We start from the raw sequence: 13,373 nt of genomic DNA, 5'->3' as shown, positions 1-13,373 counted from the left end.
TGCACAAAACAGTAAAACCGTTGGATTAGCGATTTTCAAAGTGGCTTAATAAATAGTAAAAAAATTCAGAAAATTATAAAATTTGGTCTCCAAACAGATATTAATATGGAGAATAAGATGAACGGTTCGGATCGACCGTTTGGATTTTGAAAACTCGAATATTGAACCGTAGCATAGAGATCACTATGCTATCCATAGCACCCCAGCCTAACTCTCTTTTTAAGATCGCGTTCAACGTATAGTCATAAATTTGAACTTAAATTTCATTGAGGGCAGTCTAATCTACGGCCTACGGCCTTTTGGGTTCCCAACAATCTCTGCAATAAAAACCCTTCAACAACCTTCTTCTCCTCCCTCCCGTCGGCCGTCCCGTCCTCTATCTTTTTTAACAAAGCAGCCAGCAGTGCATTTGATTTCAGCTCCAAAATGGAAGATTCGGCAACTGCATTTCCCGACTGGGCCCATCTCCCACTAGCTGCGGTGCTTTTGATTTCACAAAAGGTCAAATGCATCACTGACTATGTTCGATTTCGCGCCGTTTGCTCCCCATGGCGCTCTGCATCACTTCCGAAGCCAAGCCACCTGCCTCCCCAACTCCCATGGCTGATGATTCCGTACCTGGTAAGTACTGACATAGTTGATGATGGAATCCGCTTATTCTACGACCTCTGGGAATCTAAGATGTGCAAGATTCCCCTCCCAGAGACCATCGGCAAGATGTGTTGTGCCACCTACCGTGGCTGGATACTGATTGTGGCCTCTGGTGGATCAGAGCTTTTCTTATTGAACCCGTTAACCCGGGCTCGGGTCCCGCTCCCTCCTTTTAATATTCCGGTCAAACATATCTGGGATGGGGATGAGGAAGATAAGCGGCGTTTTGGAGAAAGGCCGCCCCGCATGGTTGATCATCTGTTTAAGTCTATGTCTACACCTTATGCAATCACTAAGATAACTTTTTCTAGGGATCTGACCGATCCAAACTGTGTCATAATGGTTTTCTTTCAGAGAGCCCGTGGACTTTTTTATTGTAAAGTCGGCGATCCTTCCTGGACAAAGGTTGCCCAGCCTCCGTACCCAAATGCTGAATTGGCCGATGCAGCTTACAATAATGGAAGTTTTTATCTGTACTACGAGGGAGTGATGGCCATTTATAACCTAAACAAACACAAGGAGCAAGGTATTTACTTTTTCCAGCCAGAGTTGAAATCTCTTCCCAAGTTTTTTTTGGTAGGGAAATCTGGAGTGTACATGGCTGTTGTTCATCCCGCTGAAGAAGAGTACGGTGAGGAAGCAGAGGAGGCCACCGTGGAGGTTCCTAAGCAAAAAATTGACTTGTACCAAGTCATAGGGGAAGAGCTGCAGATGGATCTAAAACGGGTTGCTGACACAAGCAACACCGTTCTTTTCTATGGGGATAACTTCCACTTCTTGGATGTCTGTGCTGATGACTGGGACCCACTTGTTGGGGGAAGTATTTACATGGAGTGCGTTTGCTCATCATATGTCGATAATGATGTTATGCTGAATCGTGAAGATCTCACGCATTGTCTGGATCATGAACCATGTTATGGCATTTTTTTTGCCAAGATGGATAATGGAAAGACTGAGCCAGTGGTGCTTGGCATTGCTGAAATGCCGCTAATGGTCCCACCCCCACCATCTATGTGGTTTCAGCCAAGCATTATTTAGCTATTTGGAAATGACGCTAACTGAACTTATGTTTTAATTAGGTAAAAAAATCCAGTCTCTTTTGGTTCCTAATTGCAGCTAAGTATTGTTAGAAATTAATGCAGTAGATCAGTCTTTTGAGTCCCTAGAGCTTCTTAATTTGGTGTTGTTTTAATTATCAAATTTTAGGCTTTCTCTAATATGTTGGTGTTTATGTTTTTATTTATGTTATATGCGATGTTTAATAGATATTATTATGAGCTATCAGAATTTGTGTTACATTTGAATGTTGGTGTTGATTGATGTATTTGTGCTGTGCTGCAATGTTTAAAGTCAGTAATTAGGATTGTTGAGCATGTTTATTGTATGTAATAAGCAACCTACATAATTTATAATTAACTAGGCATTGAATAAACATTAAGTTAAATACTATAACTAGAAAAAGTTATCTGCATTTTCCTGATCTCACCTTCTTCTTGCCAGACCTTCATATATACCAGACTTTGCCATTATAGAAAATTAGATAAAGTGCATTAATCACTTATCTTTTTACTTAGTTTTCTCTTATTTGTTATTAAGATTAACTTAACATGAATATTATTGAATGTCTCATATTTTCTAAAATGAATATAAAGATCCATTCGGTTTCTTATTCACGTTGTCCTGTGCACGACAATAGAAGCATTTTTAGTTTGATTCTCTTGTGAATATAGATGGAGTGTATTAGAAAACTGTCTAGTTTCTAAACAAGAACATGTTCACTATGTTCTGAATGTTCATAGTAGCTTTCATGATATTTGTAAATATAAGATGTTTTAGGGGTTTGCCTAAATATTTGTTGTTCCTTTGTCAGATCTTTCTTTCTGTTCCTACCATATGATCGATGGAGCTTTTAAGTTTAAATTCAGTATTATGACTTCATGAAGCATTCACCACACATGATCTGACAACCTTGTTCCCATGACGTATGTAATTTAAATTTTTTAAACTAATTCATTGTCTGCATCTACCAACAAATCTCCTTGTTTTCAAATTGGCAGTCCAATAGTGATGTGAGTATTACTATTTGCATTAACAGAGTAGAATAGTCGATAGATCAGACAACCTGCTTTAAGATCTTATTTTATGTTGTTTTCAATCTTTTTTGTGTGTGTGTCAGAGAGAGCTGAGGTTTATATATTTAGCTTGACTGAATTTGGAGTATACATACCAACTACAAACTACATGAAGATAAGATTGTTCAATATTGAGTTCAATGACTGAACTGAACATGTTGCCGTAGTACTAATGTTCTCTTATATTAATTGGTCAGACTGCATATCAAAATGTGATGATAGAAGCCAGTCCATTGATTGTCGTGATGATATATCAAACAGGATGGCCCTCAAACTTTCCAAACGGATATATATATAAGAACCTATAATCTGCTCTCAAGTGTACAGTGTCTTAATATAAAAACGAACAAAGAAGTGAAGAACCATATTATTGGTTCGATCAAATGATTTATACACTAAATTTAGAGTTTCTAGTGGCACTTGTTTTTTAGCAAACATGACATGTTGCTATTTTCAAAAATTACTAAGACTGAATCAGTTTGAATCATTGGTGCAGTCTCATCTATTTGATTGGAAAAAAAAAAATCCACCTTTTTCTTCTGAAATTTTGAGTTTTTTTATTCAAAAAATAAAAAATTTGTTTCCCAGGGGAGTAACTTGACTTTTGACTTTTATCTACAATATTAAAAAAAAAAAATTCAAAACTCCACCAAAAGTTCGTATCTTTATGTGGGTTTTATTTCAGAACAAATTGTTGACAAGAGAGATGCTCATGAGAAGGGGCTGCCCCACAATAGACAGATGTGTAATGTGTGGGCTAAACATAGTCGAATTAAGTGTACATCTATTATGGGAGTGTACTTACTCGACTTCTGGTGGGCTCTAATGCGATCACTGCAGAGGTCCCCGCCATTGCGGGTTCTAGCTTCACACGTCGTCTTCTGGATAGCACATTCGCAGCCCTTGGACAAGATACAAAAAAGAGAATGGGACGCTATCTGGGCAGCGGGAATTTGGACTCTTTGGCGGGAAAGGAACAACAGGTTTATCTCTCAAAAGACAAAGATGATCCGCATATATCCTTTTAGGCGAGACAATAAGAGATATTCAACAATGGTTGACATATTGTTAGGGAGCAGAGACCTGTTGTAATTACTTTTGATTTTTTGTGTTTCGTTACTACGGTCTTTTAGTGCCGTTGTAAATACTTTTCTTAATCAATGAAAAAAAGTAAGATGACATCTTGCCACCTTACCCTAAAAAAAAATAAAAAATAAAAGAAATTTGTCTCCAGTGGTAACAGATCCGAGGGGAAACAATTTCGGACTAGAAGCGGTCGATAAGTAATTTTTGTTTCATTATCTCAATCTTAGGGTTTTGTCCAGATACCTTAATTATCATCTGATGTAACAAAATATTTTTGTTTAGATCTGTTCTGGACCGTCTAATTATGATTTAGCTAAATTCGATATGAGATAAAATACACAGGGTCCTTTAATATTTGTGCGGATTCTAATCGGATGGTTCAAATCTGAATAGAAATACTATGTTATCTTAGGTGATATGAATTCTTGCTTCTCGTGAGGAGTTTAGCTAGATCCAGAATTTTACTGATATCTGCATTGTTGGATGTAATTTACTCTTTTTGCTAATTTTATCTCTTTCCATATGGAGACCTAAAGGATTTTAAGAAAGAGAGAAATAGATTGTATTTTATTGATTGTAGTCTTATTACATTTACATCATCTATTTATAATAGAGCTATTACAGAGAATGGTTTCATAACTAATCTTAATTAATACATCAATCTAACTATTCTGTTATAACATAATGTTAACAACTGCCTAACGACTCTATTAGCACTAACAGCTCTAATATTGCTAACTTCTAACAGCTCTATTATCTTCCAAATTATATATCTTGACTGAGATATCTTGTGTTACTTTATTAAAACCACAGTGTAAGTCTTTTCTCTTGAGATACAGTTAATGGAACTGGGGTGTACAAAATTCAATGATCTGAATTTGACTAGTTTTTGTACTCATCTTAATAAATAGTAATAAAATTTCAAAAAATATAAAATTTGGTCTCCAAACACATTTTATTGTAGAGATCACACCTAATGGTTTGAATCAACGATTTAAACTTTCAAAATGTAGAAAATAATTGTGGTAACTTGTTGTAACTTGATCCCTCCTCATATAGTTAATGGATTTTTTTTACCTTCTTTTCTAATAAGAAAATTATCATGTTATGGAGCTATCTGTTCACACACATTTTATTTGCACCCATACTTTTGAATTTTCAAAAAAAAAAAGTCTAAATATTTCTTGTTACATCAAATGCTACACCAAATTAGGAGATAAGTGACGAACGCAAAGTCTGGTATGAAGAACTGACAAGTGAAAGAAGGAAGAATAGGTGAGATCAGCAAATATGCAAAAATATTCTTGTATTTATACTATTTATTTTAATACTTAGTTAATTATAAATTATGTAGGTTGCTTATTATCAAACAATACATATAGCTGAAAACATGCTCAACAATCCTAGTTAATTAGTGACATTAAAATCGCAGATAGCACAACACAAAAACATAAACACCAACATTCAAAAGTAACACTAATTCTGATAGCTTATGATAATATCTATTAAACATCTCAGATAACATAAATAAAAACATAAACACCAACATATTAGAGAAAAGCCTAATAAAGCACCAAAGCAGCTGATCATGCGACTCAAAAAACTGATCTACGTACTACACTATTTTCTAACAATAATTAATTAGTTGCACTTAGGAATCAAAGGAGACTAGCTAGATTTTTTTTTACCTAAAAAGCAAGTAATATTACTGTCATTTCCTCACGGCTAATCAAAGTTTGGCTGAAACCACATAGATGGTGGGGGTGTGAAAATCTGTGGCATCTTAGCAACGCCAAGAACCAGTGGCTCAGGGTTGCCATCATTCAGCGTGGCTAAAAAAATACCATAACATGGTTGATGATCCCTCCAATGCGTAGGATTTACAGGATTGATCATAACTTCATTCACTACAGATGACGAACAAACGTACTCCATGTAAATACAACCCCCATCAAGCAAGTCCAAGTCATCAGCACAAACAGCGAGGTAGTGGTAGTTATCTCCATAGAAAATAATGGTATCACTTGTGTCAGCAACCCGTTTCACATCCATCCGCGGCTCTTCGTCAATGACCTGATACAGGTCAATTTTTTGCTTTGGAGCCTTCCCAGTGGCTTTGACACCTCCTCTGTACTGATCTTCTTCAATGGGATGAACACCAACCATGAAAACTCCAGATTTCCCTACCAGAAAAAACTTGGGAAGAAATTTCAACTCTGGATCGAAAAAATAAATACCCATCTCCTTGTGTTGGTTTAGGTTATAAATGGCCATCGCGTCCTCGTAGTACAGATAAAAACTTCCATTATTATAAGCTGCATCTGCCAGTTCAGCATTTGGGTATGGAGGCCGGACGACCTGTGTCCAGCAAAGATCCCCAACTTTACAGTAAAATATTCCCCGGGCTCTCTGAAAGAACACCATTATGATGCAGTTCGGATCGGTCAGATCTGTAGAAAAAGTTATCTTGGTGATTGCATAAGTTCCAAACATAGACTTAAACAGATGATCAACCATGCGGGGCGGCCTTTCTCCAAAACGCCGCTTATCTTCCTCATCCCCATCCCAGATATGTTTGACCGGAATATTAAACGGAGGGAGAGGGACCCGAACTCGGGTTAACGGGTTCAGTAAAAAAAGCTCCGAACCACCAGAATCCAGAAGCAGGAGCCAGCCACGGTAGGTGGCGCAGCACCTCTTGCCGATGGTCTCTGGGAGGGGAATCTTGTGCATCTTAGCTTCCCAGAGGTCGTAGAATGATCGGATTCCATCGTCAACTATGCCTCTATGTACCATGTACGGAATCATCAGCCATGGGAGTTGGGGAGGCAGGTGGCTTGGCTTGGGAAGTGATGCATCACGCCATGGGGAGCAAACGGCGCGAAATCGAACATAGTCGGTGATGCATTTGACCTTTTGTGAAATCAAAAGCACCGCTGCTAGTGGGAGATGGGCCCAGTCGGGAAATGCAGTTGCCGAATCTTCCATTTTGGAGCTGAAATCACCGCTAGCTGCTTTGTAACTAAAGAAAATAGATGGAGGAGAAGAACAAGGTTGTTGAAGCCTTGAAGGGCTTTTATTGTAGAGACTTTTGGAAACCCAAAAGGCGTAGAGTAGACTGCTGACAGCTGTCAATGAAATTTAAGTTCAAATTATTATTATTACAGGTACAAAACGATCATAAAAAGAACGTGATTTTTTTTTTTTTTTTTTGGAGAAATAACCGGAAAAAAAAAATCGTTTCATTTCCACAACGGCACAACGTACCGCAACCGCAACCGAGTGCGTATCCTCTGAGATATCTCAACTTTTGCGTGACCGACGTGTCCGGTGCCTATTCGGAGATGATGTAGGGTCCTTATTATTTGTGCTTTGAGATTCGTGCATAACGTGATTAAACGATTGGGATTTTCCACAAAGTCACGCAAAGTTTGAGATATCTCAGAGGATAAGAATTCACCGCAACCACACCCTCACCAGAACTTTTTATTATTATTCAATGAGTTTTCACATTTCCTTTAATTATCCCATACAGCTGAACATACGTAAAACATCGAAATTATTAATTATCACATTGTATATGATCTGGTCATACGCTAAAAAAAAGTTTCCAGTCGAAATTTACCCCGTTTGAAATTTGAATTTGCATTTTCAATTTCTTTGTTGAATATATTTGGCGGCAAATTATTTTTTTTTATCAAAATAAATTAGTTGCCAACAAATTACTTTGCAATCTAAAAATCTAAAAAAAATATTTATTTCTATTTCTATTATGATTGGTCATGTTACTTCATAATACATCACTTTGATTTAACATATTAATTACTTGATATTTCTATTATAATCTCGGTCATATTATTTTCATTTAGTATTTCACTTCCAAACCATATTCATTTTAGCAATTGCATTCTAATTCTAAAGAGAGAATGTGAAATATTTAAAGTTTTCTGTATTACTGTCACATCTTCTATATTTTAATCAAATTAATTCAATTTCTTCATCTTATTTTTTTTGTATTATATTTCAAATGCACATCATTTAAAATGTATGTTATGTACGAAACACCCATCTGAAAAAGTTAATACCACCGTTGAATATATGCATCTCATCAATTTTTTTCTACTTAATTTCCTCTCACCAATTCACTTTAGTGCATTTTTTTGGGGGTTGGTTTAGGGTTAGGGTTTAGTGCATCGTACAAATCACCAATGCTCATCTCATTAAAGGTGATATTTAATGAATGTCAATATCGCATTAAAAAACAAATATCCGGTTGACTATGACACCCCCACTTTTTCCATTTCTGTATTAATTTGTTTAAATCGGAGGAAGTGCGGACAAATTTTTGTTTTTTCGGATTAAAAACAAATATCCGGTTGATTATAAAGATAATGAGGAAGATAAAGAAAAAAATTGTTACTTTTATTCGTACCCGATAAGCTAACAAAAAAAATTCATATCCATACCAGTTTTTTCAGATACGATACGGATGGGATAAAAGAGTATCATTGACACCCCTAGCTTGAAGTGCGAAATAATTTAATTTTTCAGTGAGAAGACAATTATTTTTTCATTTATTTCAATTTTATATTTAATATATACTTTCTATTTTTATTTAAAATTAATTTTGTTATTATTATTAAAGGAAACAATTAATACATTAATAATATATTTACATGACTAGCTTTGTTTACTTTTACGGGTATTGAGGGATGTAATATTTTTTAGCTTTATATGCATCTATGTAAAATGAACTGCGAAAATTTGACAATATCTTATTTTCATATTAGGCATTCCTTAATGTTATTCTATTAATATTTTTTTATTAATATATTAAAAGTCAGTAGACATGTATTGTCATTCTATTAATTTTTTTTTCATTTAGTACTTAATTCATTTAGTACAGAAGTCAAGGGAAAAAAAAATAATGAATAATGAATGCATAAAATAAATTAAAAGCTAACTTATAAAAAAAAAAAATATTACCGCTTAATTTTGTACTAAATAAATTCGAAGATTTCAAAATTTTCCATGTACACCAAGTAGATGCATTTGAACGGTTTTAATTTATCGTTAGAAACTAATCTGATATATTTTTGAAGTTGTATTTATCAAACTCTTTTAGTGAACACGGCACACACTAGATTTGTACAAAAAAAAAAAAAAAATCAGATTTTACCGAGAAGGAAAAGACAGATAATTTTTTATACTTGTGGTAAATGGGCCACTAAATTGATGTTGGGCTCAGTTTATGGGCTAAGTAGTGATATTTCTTTTGTTAACACTGCTATAATTGTTGCAAAAATTCGATCGATTTGGGAGCACATTCAATGGTTGAGTCAGATCAACTGGTTGGGTCTCAACCATAAGAATTCAGATCTAGTCAGGTAGATAGATATCTAATAGGATTAGATAAGGACCGTTTATTTTAATCTGGTACGAATCTGAAAGATCTCTGGTGCATGTAAGGCAAGTCCGAAATAAAATTGTTTGACTGTAGTTTCCTCAAATATGTGCGGTACATAGCTGAGGGGATACACCAACCATAACGAAGATGCTTGAATTTATTTAAAGTAAATTAATTAAATAGAGCATCCACTTTTACATAGGAGCTCTACTATTGGTCTATTGATTTGATTGAGGGAAAATGAGACCTTGATGGCTATTTTAGAGGGAATTAAGCTTTCAAGTTTTCAACACAAATTAATATTATTGAATGTCTCATATTTTCTAAAATGACTATAAAGATCCTGAAATCGCTACAGTAAAGAAAGGTAGATAAGATATGAATTGATATGGTATCCATTCTTTCATTGTATTCAGTGTACTGATTTGATTACATTCTTTAGTTTAGTTTATATAACGATTACATGTTGTCACTATGTAATTCTAATACAGACAAGATAATTTGAGCTGTACGTCCTAAACATAAGGCATATTCTTCTCAAAATTAATGTTGAGTTTCTCAAAATAATTAACATGGTTATTATTTTCTGAATGCCTGAAGAACTGGCCAATTGGACCATGTTCCCTTTACACTAATCTTAAATATATCGATGTCACTATGGTACATATATATTGATCACATATATATTGACATAAACGAAATGCCGGTACTCTAATTAATTATGAAGTAGATGCAGTTCCATTTGAATCCAGCAAAATCACTCGCTAAGCATGGATTTCCTTTTCCACTGCTAAATTCGAGACGATGAATATAAAACTGATAATAGCTAGGTCCACTCGTAAGATTGATTATAACATCTCCAGTTCTCCACAACTATGGATATTATATTAGTATCCGTGAAGAGCTCTAGCTACGTCATACAACCATCCAAATATGAAAAAATTAATGTCCCAGATCTCCTTTCGATAAAGCTTTCATGTTAAAGGGTTATTTTTAAGCATCAGTCTATACTATCTTTGCACAGTTTTTGATTTATGTGCAGCATGATAATGAAGCTAGCTTGTCTCTGATCTCAATTAACGATAAGGTTGGAATAATGAAGAATTCATTCTATAGTAATACTTCATTTTTTTAATACAAACTAATAGCTTAAAAGTGTTAAGGGCCCTAAGATGAGGGTTCCTCAGATGGATAATATTCAAAACCAATACCAAAGGTTCGGTACCAGTTTGATGCAGGAAAGAACAATTTCACTTGAATTTGATGATACCTCACTTTGAAAAGCATATTTATTTAAATGTTTGACACACTCTAACAGGATTAATTTAAGCTTCAATTAAAAATAAGACAATCCAATTGATTAGTTGATATGAAAGAATGACAAATTAAATCGGTACCGCCCACTTCATAATTATGTCCCATGAGATGTTTAAATATCAAATTAATCAATAAAACGTTTTTTCTTTTTTTTTGAGCTAAGGTTGGAGGTCAAGCCACTCAACTATTTAATACCCTTATTATTACAATAAATAATTTTTCTCATCCGGGTTTTGAACCCATTATCTCTCAAATAGAGATCATGTATATTTGCCACTGAATAAAACATTTTTAATATAAGACGGATGAGAGTGGTAGAATTGGTTAGAAGTGTAAATGAATTATGGAAAGGTTCTACAAAAGTTGACATAAACGGTCTCTTATCTTATTCTACCAGGTCATCTGACCTGACTAGATCAGAATTTTATGGTTGTGATCCTACTATCTGATCAACTGGTTCAACCTAACAGTTAAATTGATCAGACCCAATTATTCTGAGTGCTCCCAAATCCAACTTGATGAAATTTATTTGCATCGATTGTAGCGTTGTCAACAAAAAAATGTCACTGATCTAAGCCCATAATTGAGCCCAACACCAATTTAGTGACCCATAATTGTTCTCTCTGGTGATTATTTTTCGCAACCTTTTGTATGTCCTTGTGTAAACGGGCCAAATGTAGACTTTAACACACAACAATGCACACGTGGCAAAACAATTAAGGACAACTGGGGAGTAGAAATTGTTTTGAGTAACTTAATTATTATTACAAAATATTTGCTGGGACACAATTATTATTAATCAATTAAGTGAAAATGTTGAAATAATTGAATTCAACAAGTAATTCTACTCAATTAAAGCACTTTGCCTTTTCATATTACAATGGGACGCATATATGAATCGTTGTTTTTCTACTGATACTGTGATACATCCCCTTCATTTAAATTAATGGGCTCACACTGTCTGTCTCAATTTCCTAGGCGATCTTTTAGCTGGCAATATTAATTATTATGTTAATAAAAAAATCCTATATAAGAAAATGATTCTGGTGTTACTGTACAGAACTACAAAACCAATATATACACTCTCCTCTCAGGGGAAGATATATCCAAATGGATTCCTCCGCTCATGCTATCAGTCATCAGAACCTCCAGACAGCATCTGCAATTCGAACAGAGACCATAACAGGATCACATCTGTTTAAGATTTTCCGATATTCTCTTACTAAAGGGATTGGCATAGGAAATAGTATTGATTCTGATATTTTTACAGTCGGCGGATATAACTGGATAATTCAATTCTATCCTGATGGAAATAGCAAGGATGACCAAAATTTTATATCCATTTTCCTTCAACTTGAAAGTGAAGCTACAGATGTGAAGGCACTAATAAGTTTCGACATACTTCAACAGAATGGTGACCCCTCTAACTTTAGCTTTCAATCCTCAGCTTATACTAATTGGACTTCAAAACATCCAAGCAGGGGTTATCCTCAATTTGCAAATAGAGCTGAATTTGAGGCATCAGACCATCTGAAAAATGATGCTTTAACAGTGAAGTGTACTGTTACTGTTATTAAAGGAACTAAGTTTGAAGTGACTAACTCCCATAGCATCATTGTTCCACCGTCGAATTTGAGTCAAAATTGGGCTAGCCTACTAGAGAATGGAAAGGGGATGGACACTATATTTGTAGTGAATGGAGAGAGAATTAAGGCTCATCGGTGTGTGCTTGCAGCAAGGTCTGCTGTCTTCGATGCCGAACTTTTTGGTTGTATGAAAGAGACATGGACAGATTCCATAGCAGTTGAAGATATTGAGGCACCAGTTTTTAAATCCATGCTTTACTTCATATATTCTGATTTACTACCCGATTTTGAGAGAACTTGTGATAATGAAGGTGAAAAGAAAGATCTGAGGTTGATGGCTCAGAGTTTGCTAGTAGCTGCAGATAGGTATGTATAAGTTTTATATATTCTTTTATTCTCTTCTAATTAATCTTCGTTTTACCAATTTAATATGACGAACAAATATCTGAATGATAGGTATCAGATGGATAGATTGAGGTTGATGTGTGAAGATTTTCTGTGCAAGAATCTCAATGTGAGCAATGCTGCGACTACATTAATTTTGGCTGAGCAACACAATTGTAGTCAACTGAAAACAGAGTGTCTCAAATTTATGAGTTATTCGGAGGTTTTTAAAGCTGTGGTACAGACTGATGAATTTCACAATTTGATGAAGATTTGTCCATCAATATTGAAGGATATCTAATTTTTTTTCTTCTAAAAGTTTATTATTCTTGATAAAAATTTGTCTCTGTCTTTTCTTTTTCATATTAATTATGTCATTTAGGTTGTCACTTTATTGAATCAAAAGTAACTGATTTTGCACTCGCATATTATTAACTTGCTTAATCACTGTGTAGCAATCAAGCTTATGTGCAAAGCAATCAAGCTTTCTCACTGTGTAATTTGCTTTTTGTGCAATTTCTTTTCCACTATTATTATTATCTTCCATATGCTTCTTTTCCTGATGAGAAGGGTTATGGAAACAGAGTACTTCCTTTTTTTTTAGATCAAATGGGATCAAGTTATTAAAATATAAATACCCACTAAATATTCAATGCTGTAATTTAATGTGCAGGTAGTTTTTTTTTTTTAATTGTATTTCCGGCTATTACTTTACAATCTTTCAATTTTAACTGAAAATTATATGCCACCACATAAGTTCTGAAAGATAATTAAAAAAAATTACAGGATTAATTAATCAAATAAAATCTA

The 13,373-nt window shown here is 34.6% G+C and overlaps 2 protein-coding genes and 1 pseudogene across 2 annotated transcripts; 2 read left to right on the top strand and 1 right to left on the bottom strand.

Moving 5' to 3' along the window:
• The first annotated feature begins 411 nt into the window (after positions 1–411).
• Positions 412–1,928, top strand: LOC144575729 (uncharacterized). The gene has a single exon (XM_078325967.1). It carries the CDS (start codon positions 427–429, stop codon positions 1,687–1,689), a length of 1,263 nt encoding a protein of 420 aa, XP_078182093.1. The 5' UTR covers positions 412–426; the 3' UTR covers positions 1,690–1,928.
• A 3,626-nt stretch (positions 1,929–5,554) lies between these two features.
• On the bottom strand, positions 5,555–6,905 carry LOC144575742 (F-box protein SKIP23-like). Its single transcript, XM_078325980.1, has one exon. The coding sequence runs from the start codon at positions 6,855–6,857 to the stop codon at positions 5,595–5,597; it is 1,263 nt and encodes a 420-aa protein (XP_078182106.1). The 5' UTR covers positions 6,858–6,905; the 3' UTR covers positions 5,555–5,594.
• A 4,798-nt stretch (positions 6,906–11,703) lies between these two features.
• LOC144575992 (BTB/POZ and MATH domain-containing protein 2 pseudogene) lies at positions 11,704–12,864 on the top strand (annotated as a pseudogene).
• The last annotated feature ends 509 nt before the right edge of the window (positions 12,865–13,373 follow it).

Source organism: Carex rostrata, chromosome 24, assembly GCF_964058835.1.
Source record: "Carex rostrata chromosome 24, lpCarRost1.2, whole genome shotgun sequence".
In the NCBI taxonomy this organism is placed as follows: Eukaryota; Viridiplantae; Streptophyta; class Magnoliopsida; order Poales; family Cyperaceae; genus Carex; species Carex rostrata.
This window is presented reverse-complemented; position numbering and strand designations above follow the sequence as displayed.

Coding starts and splice junctions, on each gene's coding strand:
- LOC144575729 (XM_078325967.1), top strand. CDS start 427: ATGGAAGATTCGGCAACTGCATTTCCCGACTGGGCCCATCTCCCACTA.
- LOC144575742 (XM_078325980.1), bottom strand. CDS start 6,857: ATGGAAGATTCGGCAACTGCATTTCCCGACTGGGCCCATCTCCCACTA.